Source organism: Triticum aestivum, chromosome 3A (genome assembly GCF_018294505.1).
Source record: "Triticum aestivum cultivar Chinese Spring chromosome 3A, IWGSC CS RefSeq v2.1, whole genome shotgun sequence".
NCBI lineage: Eukaryota > Viridiplantae > Streptophyta > Magnoliopsida > Poales > Poaceae > Triticum > Triticum aestivum.
The window spans coordinates 20,965,130-20,983,862 of record NC_057800.1 but is presented as its reverse complement, the minus strand read 5'-3'; the positions used below and the strand labels follow the sequence as shown (position 1 = coordinate 20,983,862).

General features: G+C 45.2%; 2 protein-coding genes across 2 annotated transcripts; one reads left to right on the top strand and one right to left on the bottom strand.

Annotated features, from left to right (window-relative positions):
* The first annotated feature begins 6,383 nt into the window (after nucleotides 1-6,383).
* LOC123059924 (calmodulin-binding protein 60 C) lies at nucleotides 6,384-8,706 on the top strand. The gene is made up of 5 exons (XM_044482479.1): nucleotides 6,384-6,632; nucleotides 6,736-6,811; nucleotides 6,921-7,464; nucleotides 7,555-8,037; nucleotides 8,140-8,706. Exons 1-5 carry the CDS (start codon nucleotides 6,541-6,543, stop codon nucleotides 8,283-8,285), a joined length of 1,341 nt encoding a protein of 446 aa, XP_044338414.1. The 5' UTR covers nucleotides 6,384-6,540; the 3' UTR covers nucleotides 8,286-8,706.
* A 5,127-nt stretch (nucleotides 8,707-13,833) lies between these two features.
* LOC123059923 (delta(7)-sterol-C5(6)-desaturase) lies at nucleotides 13,834-18,065 on the bottom strand. Its single transcript, XM_044482477.1, has 3 exons — nucleotides 17,642-18,065; nucleotides 14,753-15,058; nucleotides 13,834-14,355 (listed from the first exon to the last, which is right to left on the bottom strand). Exons 1-3 carry the CDS (start codon nucleotides 17,880-17,882, stop codon nucleotides 14,066-14,068), a joined length of 837 nt encoding a protein of 278 aa, XP_044338412.1. The 5' UTR covers nucleotides 17,883-18,065; the 3' UTR covers nucleotides 13,834-14,065.
* Nucleotides 18,066-18,733: the final 668 nt, after the last annotated feature.

Here is an 18,733-nt window from a genome sequence, read left to right as displayed (position 1 = left end):
GTACCTTGACAAGATTTTGAAGTAGTTCAAAATGGAACAGTCAAAGGAGTTCTTGCCTGTGTTACAAGGTGTGAAGTTGAGTAAGACTCAAAACCCGACCACGACAGAAGATAGAGAGAGAATGAAAGTCATTCCCTATGCCTCAGCCATAGGTTCTATAAAGTATGCCATACTGTGTACCAGACCTATTGTATACCCTGCCCTGATTTTGGCAAGGGAGTACAATAGTGATGTAGGAGTAGATCACTGGACATTGGTCAAAATTATCCTTAGTGGAATAAGGATATGCTTCTCGATTATGGAGGTGACAAAAGGTTCGTCGTAAAGGGTTACGTCGATGCAAGTTTTGACACTGATCCAGATGACTCAAAGTCTCAATCTGGATACATATTTGAAAGTGGGAGCAATTAGCTAGAATAGCTCCGTGCAGAGCATTGTTGACATAGAAATTTGCAAAATACATACAGATCTGAATGTGGCAGACCCGTAGACTAAACTTCTCTCACAAGCAAAACATGATCACACCTCAGTACTCTTTGAGTGTTAATCACATAGCGATGTGAACTAGATTGTTGACTCTAGTAAACCCTTTGGGTATTGGTCACATGACAATGTGAACTATGGGTGTTAATCACATGGTGATGTGAACTATTGGTGTTAAATCACATGGAGATGTGAACTAGATTATTGACTCTAGTGCAAGTGGGAGACTGAAGGAAATATGCCCTATAGGCAATAATAAAGTTATTATTTATTTCCTTATATCATGATAAATGTTTATTATTCATGCTAGAATTGTATTAACCGGAAACATGATACATGCGTGAATACATAGACAAACAAAGTGTCACTAGTATGCCTCTACTTGACTAGCTCGTTGATCAAAGATGGTTATGTTTCCTAGCCATAGACAAAGAGTTGTCATTTGATTAACGGGATCACATCATTTGGAGAATGATGTGATTGACTTGACCCATTTCGTTAGCTTAGCACATGATCGTTTAGTTTTTTGCTATGCTTTCTTCATGACTTATACAAGTTCCTATGACTGAGATTATGCAACTCCCGTTTACCGGAGGAACACTTTGTGAGCCACCAAACGTCACAACTTAACTGGGTGATTATAAAGGTGCTCTAGAGGTGTCTCCGACGGTACTTGTTGGGTTCGCGTATTTCGAGATTAGGATTTGTCACTCCGATTGTCGGAGAGGTATCTCTGGGCCCACTCGGTAATGCACATCACTATAAGCCTTGCAAGCATTGTAACTAATGAGTTAGTTGCGGGATGATATGTTACGGAACGAGTAAAGAGACTTGCCGGTAACGAGATTGAACTAGGTATTGAGATACCGACGATCGAATCTCGGGCAAGTAACATACCGATGACAAAGGGAACAACGTATGTTGTTATGCGGTCTGACCGATAAAGATCTTCGTAGAATATGTAGGAGCCAATATGGGCATCCAGGTCCCGCTATTGGTTATTGACCAGAGAGGTGTCTCGGTCATGTCTACATAGTTCTTGAACCCGTAGGGTCTGCGCGCTTAACGTTCGTTGACGATATAGTACTATATGAGTTATTTATGTTGATGACTGAATGTTGTTCGGAGTCCGGGATGAGATCACGGACATGACGAGAAACTCCGGAATGGTCCGGAGATAAAGTTTGATATATGGGATAATAGTATTTTGTCACCGGAAGGGTTCCGGAATTCACCGGAAGGGGCTCCGGATGTTTCCCAAAATGTTTGGGTACGCGAACACTTTATTTGGGCCAAAGGGGAAAGTCCACAAGGTTTTTGGAAAACGCAAAAGGAAGTTTTGCGGAGTCCAGGGGCCAGACGCCAGGGTCCCTGGCGTCTGGGTCCAGATGCCGGGAACCCTGGCGTCTGGCCCTGGAGTCCGAGAAGGATTCTTGCCTTTCAGGTGAAATCGACTTTGTGGAGCCTTTTACTCCAAGTTTCGACCCCAAGGCTCAACATATAAATAGAGGGGTAGGGCTAGCACCCACGACACATCAAGAAACACCAAGCCGTGTGCCGGCTACCCCGTCTCCTCTAGTTTATCCTCCGTCATAGTTTTCGTAGTGTTTAGGGGAAGCCCTGCGGAGATTGTTCTTCACCAACACCGTCACCACGCCATCGTGCTGCCAGAACTCATCTACTACTTCGCCCCTCTTGCTGGATCGAGAAGGCGAGGACGTCACCGAGCCGAACGTGTGTAGAACTCGGAGGTGCCGTGCTTTCGGTACTTGGATCGGTCGGATCGTGAAGATGTACGACTACATCAACCGCGTTGATATAACGCTTCCGCAAACGGTCTACAAGGGTATGTAGACAACACTCTCCCCTCTTGTTGCTATGCATCACCATGATCCTGCGTGTGCGTAGGAAATTTTTGAAATTACTACGTTCCCTAACAATAATTTAATGCTAACAACTTTGTGCCGCTAATTGCTATTCTTGATGTTAGCTTGACAAGACTTTGGCCATTATCTGCCCTAGGTTAATTTGATTCATGTAATGAAAAATTGAATGGTTGGTTCTAAGATGATAATTCGGTACTTTGCACACACAAAAAAGAAAATACGAGAGAGGTGCACCTTCAAGTAACTCTTAAATACATCGAATTTTGGGGGGTGGGATGGCGAAGTCTTCTTCCTCTTGCATCCACCGATGGTGTGCTATGAACAAAGCTCGTTGTTGTCTCTGATCCTCCATCTCAGCAGGTCAAAAAAAAAATTAAACCTAATTGAAAAAGGAAAAAAAATTGAAAAAAAAAATTTCAAAAAAAAATTGAAAAAGGAAAAGATAAAGAGGATAGGAGATGGAGAAGGATGGCAAGATGTGCACTGCAACGAATCGACGGACGAGCTTCAAAATAAGTACGCCACTGCTGCTACTGTTTAAGAATTGGACAGTGTTTGGTTGATTGATGGATCTGTTGATGCGCGGCATTATTCGGAGGGAGATCTTGACCCGAGGGACAATAGACAATGCAAGTCTTTGCGTCGCCACGCGCTTTGTGACCCAAGCTTTGCAAAGCTCCCTCGCTCCCTCCCTCCGTGCATGTTACCACCAAGATCTTCTGCTCGTTGAGTCCCTGCCATGGCAATGCTTTGCCACCGATCTCCATCAGTTTCCCTATATACTAACACTGGTTCCATGCTGATGTTATCTCGTCTGATTGGCCGGAACCAGGCACGATGGTACCACACGGAGGGGCCACAAACACAAAGTAGAGCAGCGCCTTGAGACCTTGGGGGATCTAACATTCCAAGTCAAGGTCTTCTTGCTCGCCCGCCCTTTCTTTGCTCCCGACGTGTAACGCGTCTCTCGGCCTCTCGGGCACCATTTTATTTGCATCCCGTCCCTCTGCCCCAACCCAATGGCAGCGCTGCCAAGCAACCGCGTGAACCACCAGGCCCACCACCAAGTTGCACCACGACGGCGGCGGCGACGATGACGACGACGTGGAGGGTTGCATTTGAACGGGATTAATTACGCCACATACTCCTCTCCACTCTGAATTTAGCTTATATCTCGACAGGCTAAATAAGCTTATCCCTGATCAAAATAGTCCATCCTAGCTACATAGTTGCATAGCTTTGATTGGTTAGAATGAGCAGCTCAAGTGTTTGTCTGTAGATGTTGCTCCATTTCTGTGCTACCTTGTTGCATAAACAAAGAGCATTTCAGTGAGCAATATCTGGACCAGGGTTCAGAACTGATGACAGTTAACGCGTCTTCTCAACGTCACTTGTTGTACTACTATAGTACACAAGAAAAATCCTATTCTTAAGTAAAGCTTTTCAAATTATAGTAATAGTCTATATCTATTTTTTTTGTGAGAAAAGGCCATAACCCGACTTTATATTTGAAGCCACTATACTATGGCTAGCTAGGAGGACGACCTGCTTAATCCAAGTTTAAAAAAAATGTTAAATCGCTATCTCGGTCGACGGGTCAATATATTCTGAGACGTTCTGCTTAACTATCTCCACACTTGATTGATCTAACAGAAAGTAACATCATGTGGTGGGTGTACTGTATTAATCCATGTTTGGTCGTTGACGTACCAAACAACGAGGGAGTTATTCAAATATTTACAACACAAAGTTAGTAAAACAATACTGCATATAGGAGATGATTATATTTCCAAATCCACAGGGAAATAGCACAATTGTAAAAGACACATGGTTGTTTGTGGTTTGTGCTTACTGTAAGTTTTGGTTCATTTTCTTTACAAACAGTTGTATAGCTAGTTGTCTAGTAACTTAATTTGTTGCTTCGCTCGGCTTGCAAATATATTTCTTACCAAAATGCACACGTGTGCTGGTCTTTTATCCCCGTCATTCCTCCATGAATATTTTCACACCTTTCTGTTAAACATACAGATATAATTTTTTTCGCTAAGTTACTACTTACACTGCGTCAGATGTACCGGTGTTGAAAATTAGCTCAATGTTAGTTGTGTAGTTTTTTGCTAGTTGCATTACAAAATGGATAGTTTGGACGAAAGATCAGGACCACGATGACCACCTAGCTAGTGACGGTTTAACGCGTCTTTCATGCATCACTTGTATGCATTACAAAAAATAAGGAGGGGGACCTACATGCTTAATCTAGTTTCACAAACTCAAATAACGATCTCAACCTATGATGGGATTCCCTCATATATTAATCCCTGTTTGGTAGTTGACGTACCAAAAGTGAAGACATTATCGAATATTTGGAGCACAAAATTAGTAAGACATTATGTTTATAGGAGAGTTGTTATTGGAATATACTGAATATATATAGTGTGTGGTTTAGTTGAACTTCAAGAGTACCACTGGTATAGCAGTTGCGGATGGAGTGGACTTTGATTATGCAGTGTGCGTGTCAGTGCTGTCAGTTAGACCATCTATGTCAGTTGACTAGACCATCAATTAGTTTAATTAGTTGATTGCTGGTCATTTGCCAAGATTCTTATCTTTCCTAGTTTGAATGTTTTCATGCATTGAGACCTTCTAGACAATTCCGGACTCAATTTCCCGTCTTTCCTGTTGACGTACATCATTTTGAATTCATTTGTTTTGTTTGGTTTTCGCAGGTCGTCACAATCCAAATCCTAGATAGCTTAACATTGAGCTAATTTGTGTTTGCTTACAAAAATAATAATTCTTTGTCACGGATGATTAACTGTTAACATTTTAGTGCTCGCATCATCTAGCCTGTGTATACACTATAAAAATTGGTTGTCATCACTGATAACAATTAGGCCTCACTCATAGATGCCTAACTTCTCGTGCATTCTTCTTCTCGTGCATTCTTTTTCTCGGGGTCATACATGTTAGTGAGCAATGAAGGTGAAACATATGAGGCTCGTCGATGCGTGCCATCGTGGTAACTTGAGAAAGAGAGAGAAATTCACCGACATTTCTCGACATGTGTTTCGACTTCACATGTGAGGTTTATCGACAAATGTTCTGGTTTCACTTGTTGCTCATTGACACAAGTGGTCATGATAACTCGAGAGAATAACAGATATGATGTTCATGACAAAGCAGATCAGAGCCAATTGCACGACGAGTCATTCCTATATAAATGCATTATGTGTGCCCGTGACAGGACATATGAGTCGATGCCTCACATGTCTTATCATAACCAATGTTCATGACAAGACATATATGAGTTCATGTCTTACATGTCTAGTCATGACAATACACATGAACAAATTAAAGTCATTGAGTGCTTATAGCATGTAGAGATCACATGTCTTGCCTTAATCAATAAGTGTGCATGACAAGACATATGAGTCCATGTCTCGCATGTCTTGTCATGACAATATATGAAAGCATTAAACTCATTGAGCACGCGTAGCATCTAGACCTCACATGGCTTGCCATGAGTGGTCCATGTGAGGGCTAGATACTACGGGTACTCAATGCTTCAATGCTCATAATAATATATTTATATCTCTCGAAACATTTTTGCACATTTTTTTCGTGAATGCTGTATCCTCTCAAAGTTACCAAAATCAAAAGTGTCAACGAGCCTCACATGTTTCACTCGTGAGTCGTGAAATCAGAACATATGCTAAAAAAAATCCGTTTGTTAGCATCTGAATATTGCTATCGGTGTACAAACGACGGCCGCTTGTGCGCCGCACACGCCGAAAGCGTTCGCCGGAGGGCTCCGCCGGCGGCGACGCGCGTTGAGAGGGACTTGACCATGCGCAGTGAGCGAGTCTATGACATCGGGCCATTACATCACTCGGGCTCGGCCACTCCGAAGTCCGGACTGAAGCGAACCCTTCTTCCTCACACCTTCCGGGAACCTTCCCCTCACCTTCCCACCCCCACCGGCATTGCGGCTGCTATATAAGCCGGCCAACCCCTCGTCCTCTCGAGGCAAAACACACCCACACATCCACCCTCTCTCCCTCTTCTTCCTCCTCCTTCCAGCTCCAGAAAATAGATACGCCGATCGAGGAGGAGGAGAAAGCAAGAGAAACACTTGTTTGTTTGCACTTGAGCAGCGGCGCCGGCGATCGAGATGGCGGCTCACAAGCGGCTCCACGACGGCTTCGAGCAGGACCCCGACCAGCCCGAGAAGAAGCGGATGGAGCGGTCGGTCTCCTTCTCCACGTGAGCTTCCTTCCAACCCGCCGGCTCTTGGTTCGTCGTGTGCCTCGTTCATTCAGGGAGGTGTTTGCTGATTCCATGGCGTGCGTGTGTGTTGGGGTTACAGGGTCATCCGTGAGGCCATGGTGATGAAGCAGGTCCAGAGTGTGTTCCTGGTGCTGGAGCCTCTCCTGCGCCGAGTGGTAAGCAGAGCCGTTCACCAGATTGCTGCTTGTCTCGCTCGATGCTTGCTCTGTTCTTGGAATCGAGTGTTCTGATCGGTTGCTTCGTTTCTTGATGGCGCGCGTGCAGGTGCAGGAGGAGATCCAGGCGGGGCTGGTGCGCAGCCCGCGGTACATCGAGAGGTCGTCGCCGGAGACATCGCCGGCGGCGGAGCCGCCCGCGTTGAGGCTGGCGTTCCTGTTCCAGCCGGCGCTGCCGATCTTCACCGGCAGCAAGATCGAGGACGTGCACGGCGAGCCGCTCCAGGTCATCCTCGTCGACGCGGTCACCGGGTCGCCCTGCGGCGCGCTCCCGCAGTTCATGCGCGTCGAGCTGGTGCCGCTCTTCGGGGACTTCCCGCCGGACGGCCGCGAGGACTGGACGACTGGCGAGTTCGCCCGCGGCGTCGTCAAGGAGCGCGCGGGGAAGCGCCCGCTCCTCACCGGCGACGTCGGCCTCACCATGCGGGACGGGCGCGCCGTCGTGAACGACCTCCAGTTCACCGACAACTCCTCCTGGGTCCGCTGCCGCAAGTTCCGCATCGGCGCGCGCGTGATGCCGGGCAGCTACGAGGGCGGCAGGGTCGCCGAGGCCATGACCGACGCCTTCAACGTCCGTGATCACCGCGGCGAACGTACGTCGACGCAAACTCCGACGCCTCTCTGTTCTTCCCTGAACATTCTCAACTGCGCGTGCTCATTATCTCTCTATTGTACGCATGCAGTGTACCGGAAGCACTACCCGCCGGCGCTCACCGACGACGTGTGGCGGCTGGAGAAGATCGGCAAGGAGGGGGCCTTCCACCGGAAGCTGCGGCAGAACGGCGTGGAGACCGTGCAGGAGTTCGTGCGGATGCTCACCGTGAGGCCGGAAATACTGCGCGCGATAATGGGCGACGGCATGACGGACCGCATGTGGGAGGTGACCACGAGCCACGCCAAGACGTGCGACGCCGGCGACAAGGTGTACGCGTACGCCGGGCACGGCGCCACCGTCTACGTCAACTCCCTCTGCCAGCTGGTCCGGCTCGAGTTCGCCGGCGTCGAGTGCGCGGCGCAGCAGCTGAGCAGGGACCAGAAGGCGTACGTGCACCGGCTGTACGTGGAGGCGTTCGAGCAGCGGCACAGCCTCCAGGAGGCCGAGCCCCTGCCCGCCGCCATGCTCCTCCACGCCAGCAGCAGCAGCAACAGCCTCCCAATGCTGCAGAGTAAGCAACACACCATCCGACCAAAATTCCTTCTGCTCCTGACAATGCTCTGATTTTCTTCCGAAATTCTAACGTCTCATGTTCCAAACCTTCTTCTTTCAGACGCTGCGCCGGTCGCGCCGCCGCCGCTTCCGGCGACGCCGCTCTGGTTCCAGGGCAACCAGGAGCTGGACCTCCAGATCGTCGACGAGCTCTCCGGCGGCCAGGGCAACTTTGGCTTCCAGATGTTCCAGAGCAACTTCAGCTAAAGATGCAGGAGGAGCAGAGCTTCAGCTGTGTACATTAACCAATGCTACTACTACTACCACTACTGTCTATTATCTACTCTATTTCAGAATGTGTTGAGTTCAGGTCAGTTCAGTCACACCAAGGTGTAAGACAACTAGGTGAACTTGGGCGGCCCTCGCCGCTCGCCGAGGATGCGCTCAAGCATCCGCGGGCGGCGACAAGAGGCGATCGATCGGTCGGTCGAGTGAAATTCTTTGGTTTATTCGTATGCTTTGTTGTAGTCATATATACTTCCGCTATAAGCTCTAAGTGTTGGGCGTCCATGGTGATGGTGTCGCTTGTAATGTTGGGGGTGGCAACTTCACCTTTTTCTAGCATTTCCACAGGTTATGGGTCTTGTAAATTCCAAGTCTCAATAAAGGGAACAAAAACTTGCCTTTTTGTACAGAACAATCATACTAGTTGTCTTTGGTTTCCCAACATTTTTTCATGCCCTGCTGGCATGTCTTTAAGCACTCCAAAAGGTGAGATAATGAACATATTGACCAGCTAGAAATCCAGCTGTCTGTTTATAACTTAGGGGGCAACCGCTTTTCTGCCACCTGCGAGCTAGATGTGGATGTCGAAGAAGAAATTCAAGATGCATTATAAAAATATATGATGAAAACTCCCGATTAAAAACAAGATGACTGAATCAATGCCAGGCACATTCATACCCAAGTAGAGGGCAATTACAGTCTTGATAAGATCAGATGTATGACAACAAAGTTCTCTCTTTTGATAAAAGGACCCTCTGGAAAACAAAAGGGGCAGCAGCACGGTGAGAGGTCAAGTCAACCGTTTGCGCGCGAGCGAGATGCGAAAGGGACAGGAACCTTCGATGTTTGTCGATGGTACCGGTTTCATCTTCCCTAAGCAAAAAAACAAACCTCCGATGTTTGTCGATGATACCGGTTTCATCTTCCCTAAGCAAAAAAAAAAGAGCATGGAAGCAAACCAGAGCATCATTGATTCGTTCCAAATGTGAACCCAACAAAGAAAACTATTCCCTACCCCATGAAGGGTGCTAATGAAGATGAGTCATCCGTTGGTTTCACACTAATAAAACATCACCATCATCTATAGCCCCTTTGGATGCTAAAGAGAAGAAGTTTAGCGGGAATATGCATGGACTGAGGTCCAGTTTCCTGGTAAGGATATCCATGGAGGATTGATGGGGATAAAAGACCATCACACATGTGAATTTTGGTAAGACACGGATATTTGCAAGCCGAGGGAAGCAACAAATTAAGTTACTAAACAAGTAGCTGTACAATTGTTTGTAAAGAAAATGTTCCAAAGCTTACAGTAAGCACAAACCACAAACAATGATATGTCTTTTTTTCACAATTTTGCTATTTCCCTGTGGATTTGGAAATAACTATTTTAAACACATTCGTAAGGACCATTGGATTCAATGGTCTATTCTTGCAGTTTTTTTATTAAAAAAGGAGGATTGCCCCTAGCCTCTGCATCAGAATGATGCATGAAGCCCTTTTATTAATCAAAGTACCCAATAAGTCTATAATCCAGAACAAGCTCACTCAGAGATAAAAAGGTAAAAAAACATGTAAAATGTGCCACAGCCGGCAAAAACAGGATTAGATGACTAAACACTTGTCCTATTATCCCGAGCTACCATCTCCCATCGTGTAGACCCAGTAACCAAAGACTCCCTGACTTCCACAGGAGTGAGTAACGACCACGTACGGATCCAAGCAGTGGCCCTGACCTGCAAAACATTTATACGAGTTTGTCTGTTAAAAATTATATCATTTCTACAGTTCCATATAGCCCAAAGTAATGCACATACTCATATCCGAATATGTCTCGCAATATTGGTCTCTACTCCATTTAGCCACGTCCCAAATAACGTATGAGTATTATTTGGAGGTGTGATACTAAAAGCTATATGAACTAAACGCCATAATAGTTTGGCCAGCGGACAATTGAGAAAGAGGTGTTTGATGATATCATCTTGATCACAAAACCTACACCATTGACTACCCTCCCAATTACGTTTTGCCAAGTTATCCTTAGTCAGAACCACCTCCTTGTGAACAAACCACATGAAGACTTTGATTCTTAACGGGACATTGATCTTACAAATATGTATCGATTTCGGAATCGAACCGAAATCAATTAGGTCCAAACACATAGATTTCACTGAGAAGATGCCATTCATAGTTAGTCTCTAGTGAATACTATCAGCCTCATCAGAAAGGTGAACATCCATCAACCTTCTGACGAGATGAAGCCACACGTCCCATCGGCCTCCTACCAAAGATCTCCAGAATTGAATATTTAAAGGGTTGAATTGTAATATTGTAGCAACGTAAGCCTCCTTCTGCTGTATAATGTTATATAGAGATGGATATTTTATGGCTAAAGGCACCTTAGCTAACCATGTATTTTCTCAGAATCTCGTTGAATTGTTGTTTCCAATGATGAATTTAGCTCTACGAAAGAAAGCTGCTTTCGTTCTCATCAACCCATTCCAAAAAGGTGAATTGTTGGGTCAATAATCATCTCCTATATGCAGTAATGTTTTACTAACTTTGTGCTGTAAATATTCGAATAGCTCACTCATTATTGGGTACGTCAACGACCAAACATGGATTAATACAGTACACCCACCACATGATGTTACTTTTTGTTAGAGCAATCAAGTGTCGAGATAGTTAAGTAGAACATCTTAGAACATCTTCACCTGTTGACCGAGATAGCGATTTAACATTTTTTTGTCAACTTGGATTAAGCAGGTCGTCCTCCTAGCTAACTATAGTATAATGGCTTTAAATATAAAGTCGGGGTTATGGTCTTTTTTCTCATAAAAAAAATAAGAGGTAGATTTTTTTTTGAAAAGCTTTACGCAACAGTAGCTAGTAGGACAACAAATGATGCCGGGAAGACGCGTTAACTGTCATCAGTTCTGAACCCTGGTCCAGATCGCTCGCTGAAATGCTCTTTGTTTATGCAACTAGCTAGCACAGAAATGGAGCAACATCTACTGATAAACACTTGAGCTGCTCATTCTAACCAATCAAAGCTATGCAACTATGTAGCTAGGATGGACTATTTTGATCAGGGATAAGCTTATTTAGCCTGTCGAGATATAAGCTAAATTCAGAGTGGAGAGGAGTATGTGGCGTAATTAATCCCGTTCAAATGCAACCCTCCACGTCGTCGTCATCGTCGCCGCCGCCGTCGTGGTGCAACTTGGTGGTGGGCCTGGTGGCTCACGCGGTTGCTTGGCAGCGCTGCCATTGGGTTGGGGCAGAGGGACGGGATGCAAATAAAATGGTGCCCGAGAGGCCGAGAGACGCGTTACACGTCGGGAGCAAAGAAAGGGCGGGCGAGCAAGAAGACCTTGACTTGGAATGTTAGATCCCCCAAGGTCTCAAGGCGCTGCTCTACTTTGTGTTTGTGGCCCCTCCGTGTGGTACCATCGCGCCTGGTTCCGGCCAATCAGACGAGATAACATCAGCATGGAACCAGTGTTAGTATATAGGGAAACTGATGGAGATCGGTGGCAAAGCATTGCCATGGCAGGGACTCAACGAGCAGAAGATCTTGGTGGTAACATGCACGGAGGGAGGGAGGGAGCTTTGCAAAATCCGGGGAGGGCCTATCTTTCAAGTTTCAATGGACGAGATACAGAGAAACATTGGGCAGAGTAATCTAAAGGAGAGCAAAAAGAGATATAAATTCCAAACCATATACAATATATAGTGATTCAGTAGAAATAATAAATACTTGATACCTTTTGTTCCCATTGATTATCCTATCGGCATATTCATCCTTGAAGCAACAAGGTCAGCTCGCTATGCGCCCTGGAAAACAGAAGAGATGAGAGGGTTAAAACCAACTCTGGTACACTTGATAAAGGTATCATTCAATAAAAATAAAAGGCAGCAACCCGTTCCCACTTGATAAATGCAGTAAAGTAGCAGGGCAAGCACACTGAAATTTGGGCAGTCCATGCACTGAAAATTGGACAGTATCAACACTGAATTTCTGTACAACAAAAAACTGAAATTGTGAGTGGAGATACTCTCATCACTGAAATTTGAATAGCAAGAAGAACGAAATTCTGAAATACTAAATTACAATGAATTATGGACATCAACAAGACTGAATCACTGGTACTCGTACGTTGTCGGCGTACCGCAGGGTGGAGCGGCGGCGGCGGTTGCCTGGGAGCGAGCGATTTCTGATTGGATCAGCGCAAAATCAGCCTGTTTCGGGCTAGTGGGCATGGCTAGCGAGCTGGGCCTTTTACTGGGAAATGGGCTGTTTCCAAAATCTGGTTATGGAAATTAAGTTATAGCTCTCGCGTCTTTCCTTGCAAGACGGGAGGAAATTAAGTTAGCGGCTGATTCCCGGAGCAAGAACAAGCCTACTAGTCATCCATTCTGATTATGGCTCCATATTACTCCCTTTGTAAAGAAACATAAGATCGTTTAGATTACTAAAATAGTGATCTAAACTATCTTCTATTTCTTTACAGAGGGACTATGTTTTAAACTTAAAATTCGTTGGCCAGGACAAATTTACAGCGAATTTCCTTCTCGCCCTTCATTGGATCACTGAATTCCAGCGTCAGGTAGCAGACCTAGTCCAAGAAAGATACTCCCTCCGTTCACTTTTGTAAGTCGTTTCAGACAACACAAAATAGACTGTTTTGTACATTGTCTGAAATGTTTTAAGGTCTTATAAAAATGAACGGAGGGAGTAGTAAAAAAGAAAAGACGAACTCGATGGATAACCCACCTAACTCGAGGCCGCACGCACGTACCGATGCTGCCCCGTTTCAGCATCCGAGATTTCGCACGATTTATCAGTATTGTGAGAAAAATATGCGCATTTGATTGGTGTACAGAAGCTGCCAACATGTTCTGTTATTCTTTCAGACATTCCACAACAGAAATCAGCAGCGCAAAACCAAAACATGCACTTCTGATAGAATCAGACAAATGCAGGGAGACTAAGAGAAAAAGTCTGGAAGTTCTCAGTCTGTTTTATTCTTTCGGGCACAAGCAGCAGCAGCAGCAGCAGCAGCAACATGGCCCGTGATTCCACAGAAAACGCTATTACCATCAGAAAAATGTAGGAAAACTACGGAGAAAGTATCCAGTGGAAAGCCAAGTCACGATGACAACTCATATAAATCACATTTGGGAGTTGATGTTATGCAAACACATGAATTTTGATATTTCGAACCCATGTTCATTCATGAGACAAGAAAGGATATATGTTTATCACTATTCATCCATTGTTGGATATGGTTTTTTTTTACACCTCTCAAGTGAATTTTAATTCTTCACTTGATTTTTCACATGTTTGTAGAGCATCACCTCTCCAGCATAATATATATCTGTTTCCAGAATTTCTAGAACATTTGAAACACACCTTGTCCAGCGTACTCGGTTTCCACCCGGATTTATTTTTTCTTCAAACCACTATGAACTCTGTGTGCAGAAACAGCATCAAGCCCTATGTATATAACAACAAACAAACCCATCATGCTGCCGAAAAGGGTACAAGCCCCTTGATTTCACCGCATCCCAGAGGAACAAAGCTAAATAAACAACCTTATTATTTCCACCTACCAGACTGAGACTGAAACAGCACACCGCTAACTGTCGTAAACACAACAACAAACATCTTTCAGCAGAACAAACAGATGGAGGGTTAAGCCTTAACACTTCTACTACACTTCACATTGCTAGAGACGGAAAGACCGCGCTCTCGCACGAGCTCAGTCCTTCTTGAGGAGATCCTCCGGCTCGCGGAGGGTGCCAAACAGCCAGTCCATCCACACGGTGTAGTGGCCGTAGTTGTGCCGGTACGTCGTGTGGTGGATGGTGTGGTAGCCGGCGCCCATCACCGGCCAGATCTTGCCATGGATGCAGTCGTGGATGTTGGCCGTCCACACCGCCTCTATGAATAACAGAGCAATGTGCGTCCTGAAGTGCATCGGGAGAAGGAACAGAGCAATCACGTGCGATATGGCTTGCAGTATCCCGTCCAATGGATGGAATGCTAGTCCTGGAAGGAACAAAACGCGTAGGTTAGAGCTGTCCCTAATGAAGAGGCAATTCTATTTCTACCCGTCAGAGGGGCAAAACATTAAATTAAAGAAGCCCAGTGTCTGCCGCATTCTGAATAATTACTCCGGAGTACAAATAAACCATTATACTCAAGTATACTGAAATACAGATAGCGCCATAAGAACAATTATAAGCAAGGGATTAATATTTATCAGCAATGGATTAACATTTCACAAGAACAAGAAACAGGAACGGTAACTTAAGCTAAGCCCGTTTTCTAGAACCCTTGTTCATCACTGTTACAGCGAAGTTATATACTCTAGCACATCTAGCACAGAAGAAGAAAAGAGATGCATTTGCCATATTCAAGAATCAACAGCTCAATAAGAACTTACCAGCAAATGGTGATAGGGTGTTCTCCTTGTTGTAAATGTGGTGGGTTGCATGTAGATGCTTGTATAGTGGCTTTATGTCATGCAACTCTCTGTGCATCCAGTAAATTCCAAACTCCACAAAGATGAGATATAGAGACACATAGACAATGTACATGGGCCAACCAACTTCGCTGATATGAAAGAAACACCGTGTCCATCCACTCTCAATCATGTGCTCAGATACGGATGGAAGAGCACAGTAGAAAGGCATAGCCTTTGATGCAACAATTATTTGCTTCTTCATAGCTTCTACTGTAGGGACAGCATCTGCATCAAATAACATAATGTTTCAGCAACACGTTCTATAAATCCTTATCAAATACACCTATACACAAGGTTTCAAAATTACTCGAATAAATCCATAGGACGAACAGGGAAATCGAGCAGAAGTGAAGTGGGTGTGATAATTGTGGCACTTACTGGCCATTTGGAATTAAAGAATGAAGACAAACCATATAAGCAAATTTATCTTACAAAGTACTTTCATAACATGCAACATTTGGCAGCATATTATGATTAAGATTCATAACTAAAATGCATTGGAGGATATGGTGGTGAGAGTCAACAATTTGTGAGCAGAACAAAAAATAAATAGCATTTCAACCTAATTAGACCTCAGCCAGCAATTAAGGGGGTGAGAGTCACAAACTTATAAATAAATGAAGGTTATTATAAGTGATCTGTATGAATCTTGTGTTTTGATTGGGCCTGCGTGCCTGATGTTGATGTCAAGTTTCGCAGTAGTTAGCTCAGGCTGGTAGAGAACTACTACGTCCGTCCTATAATATAAGGGAAGTGTCAAAAACGTTCTTATATTATGGGACGGAGGGAGTATTTTATTTCCATGAACCTGTTTGGGTCACACTTGCCTGACAATGTTGTGTTATCAGTTTAATTGCGAAATGAAATTGGGAGCAGAGATCTCCTAATGTAAAAAAAAAAATCTGTGTGCAGCAAACATTAAAATTAAAATCTAAAGCACCATTTGGTTCCAGCAAATGTCCTACAACCAAAACCATGCCAGCACATGACGTTTAAAAGAAAGCTCTGCTTCCAGACTACAACACACTAAATCACATCAAATGAAAAATATATTACAGTGATGATGAACAAACAAATTAGACTAGCAGCTTTGCTTGCACAGAACAGTATCATGTAGCAAACTGGAATTCAATTTCCAAAGAAGCAGGAATTCCAGCTGAAAAGGTTCTATTACAGTTGTCTCGAACCTAAGAAAAACAAAAAGCATCTTGGTCCCATAGGACAATCAAGTCAACAATCGCTAGACACAAGTGTACACCAGAGAAGATAGGCTGCCATATCCTTTTTGTTAGTGTTATCTGAAAGAGACACCCTGCCTTTCTTTAGCTGTGAATTCAATTATGAGTTTTTGTTCGAGAAGATAGGGTGCCATATCCTTCTTATTACTGTTTTCTGAAAGAGACACTCTGCATTTTTTAGTTGTGAATTCAATTATGAGTTTTGGTTCGAGTGGTCCAGAACGTGGGTGCACCCAGAACATCATGCAATTATCTCCATAAAGATACAGGAGTTAGATAAATATCTACCACACAGGTCCCCCATCTATTCATAGTACAGGAAGACGAGCTGTCTAGTATGAGCATATGCACGATTGCAAGGTCCTGGACGTTTCAGAAAATGCCCAGGAGAAAGCATAGCAAGAAGTAGTATCTGCAGTTCAGTAAAATAGAAATAAAATATATTTTCATATCATATCAGTGCCTTCTTTTTGGAGTTGGAGGAGTATTTAAGCATAAGCAAACACGGAAATTGACGGGTTGACAGAGACGACCATTTGTTACAATGTGATAGAGTCATGACGAGTATGAGGATATGCCTGATTGCAGACGGGTCATGACAAGTATGGAGGACATTTCAGAAAATTGCCCAGGACAGAGCATAAATCAGCAAGTTGTAGCTGTACTACTGTACCATTTAAGCAATGTTGCCAGATCGACAGAGACCTCCATTTGTTGCCATGTGATTGAGCTAAGAAGCCGGCAAAAGTAATCAATTAAAACATGATGCAATCTGGCAAGGCATTAGAAAAACGCCCCGAAAACGTTGGCAGTCTAAGCATACATCAGCCGCTTAAAAATGTTAGTGGTCTACATCTCTGTCATCTAACTTGGTTCGCGATCTGACCGAGGACACAGAATTTAAGTGGCACCAATCAAAAGGCAGACCTTTTGAACAGCTTGGTTAATTATGCATCCATGCTACTGATTACTGAATGCTACGCACCTCAACCAAGCAGTGATAAAACAGGAGGTTTGGTTCCAACTAGGTAGCAAATAGCAGTTCGATCAAGCAACAAGCTGCTTATTGTTGCTTGAAAAAGCAGCAGGAATGGACTTCAGCGATCTGTTTCGACAGAGAAATATCTGTTCAGCCGATCTTCGTGACCATCGACGAGCCAGCAGACAAATCCAAGATGTGACCCCAAACCCACCTCATCCAACAACCAGACTGGGAGGTAGGAGCTGAGCCCAGGCGGAGCACCTGGCGGATAAATCACCACGAAGCCCCCCGAATCGTGAGCAGTGAACTCCAAACGGGCCACTGATAATTGGGGATCGAAAAGCGGCGGCATTCCTTTCCCTCACCAACCAATCAAACCTCTCGCCGTCATTTTCTTGGCTCACGGGACCAGTGAAAGAGGCCGAAGCCCAAATCCCTTTCACGGAACACGCTTAGCCCCAGTAAATCATCCTCCTCGGAGGATTAGAAGAGCCAATCAACAGGGGGAGGGGGAGAGGGATTGATACTGCTGGTACTGGGATTCTAGGACGGCATGGGGGGAGGGGAGGGGTTAAGGAAAGGCGGGACCTTTGGGGATGTAGGCGTTGCGCTTCCAGTAGTAGATGACGAAGCACCAGAGGAAGCCGGTGGCGAAGTAGAGGAGGTAGCCGCCGATGCAGTTGCGCAGCCAGGAGCGGAGCGGGTGCGGCAGCGCCCGCCACCAGCCGCCGCCGCCCGGCACGACGGCGCTGAGGAAGATCTCGTTGTACCAGCCCGTCTCCTCCCGGAACAGGCCCCAGTAGTCCTGCTCCGCCGCCGCCGCCGCCATTGCCGGCAGCCGTGGGAGTGTCTGGTGGGTGGAAAACGTGGGGGGAGGGATGCTCGGTGGCTGCGGGGTGGGGTTTTAAAAGGCAGGGTGGAGGCCGGTGCGATCCGGACACCAACACCGCGGCCGCATGTGCCCAGGTGGGGCGGGGGTCTCGTCTCGTCCCCGTCCTTTGTGTTGCCCGAAGGAGGGCGTGACAGAAATGCCGGCGACTCAGGGGCGCTGGATCCATGCCGTGGGAATCATCGGCTGCCAAAAATTGTTCGGTGGCCACTCGGTTTTAACCTTGACGGCTAGCTAAAATTTGATGAATTCATATCGGCACGACGCCGTTCTCGTCTTGTATACACACCCATGTGACATGATAACCGTCGATTTTCTTTCGGAGCACGCATACGATTCTAATAAAGCATTAATTAAATATAAGATATCGTAGAACGATTGCTCTGCGGTTCTCGATTCGAAAGAAAAAGAAATACATAAAATTATGTGATAGGAAAAATATATTTTACTATAGGTGTGGCGCCATCGGTTTGTTATTCCCGTTGTCGGAAGTCGATGGTCGAGAATACTTCTATTTACTAACACACGTCTCAGAATATTTAACTAGCGGGTTTCATCGCGGATCGTCCTCCCACTCTCATCGCTGTCTAGATCTAGCATTGGCGGATGAGGCACCGCCATAGTTCAATTAGCCTAGGCTCTAAACCTTGGAAGGGGCTCATTACATGTCGCCACCGTCAATTAGCCACCCACAGTTTTTACCAACTCTATCTCGACAATCACCCCCTTAGGCCTTCCTATCCTTTTGTAAATTTCATTTCCAATTCGTTGTGTTTCTATATACTCCTCAT

Bases quoted from the DNA above. Each gene is read 5' to 3' on its own strand.
- LOC123059924 (XM_044482479.1), top strand. From the start codon at position 6,541: ATGGCGGCTCACAAGCGGCTCCACGACGGCTTCGAGCAGGACCCCGAC. The intron at 6,633-6,735 runs GTGAGCTTCCTT...TTGGGGTTACAG, and splicing joins CGGTCGGTCTCCTTCTCCAC to GGTCATCCGTGAGGCCATGG. The intron at 8,038-8,139 runs GTAAGCAACACA...TTCTTCTTTCAG, and splicing joins CAGCCTCCCAATGCTGCAGA to ACGCTGCGCCGGTCGCGCCG.
- LOC123059923 (XM_044482477.1), bottom strand. From the start codon at position 17,882: ATGGCGGCGGCGGCGGCGGAGCAGGACTACTGGGGCCTGTTCCGGGAG. The intron at 15,059-17,641 runs GTCCCGCCTTTC...TATTTGATGCAG, and splicing joins CAACGCCTACATCCCCAAAG to ATGCTGTCCCTACAGTAGAA. The intron at 14,356-14,752 runs GTAAGTTCTTAT...TGTTCCTTCCAG, and splicing joins CACCCTATCACCATTTGCTG to GACTAGCATTCCATCCATTG.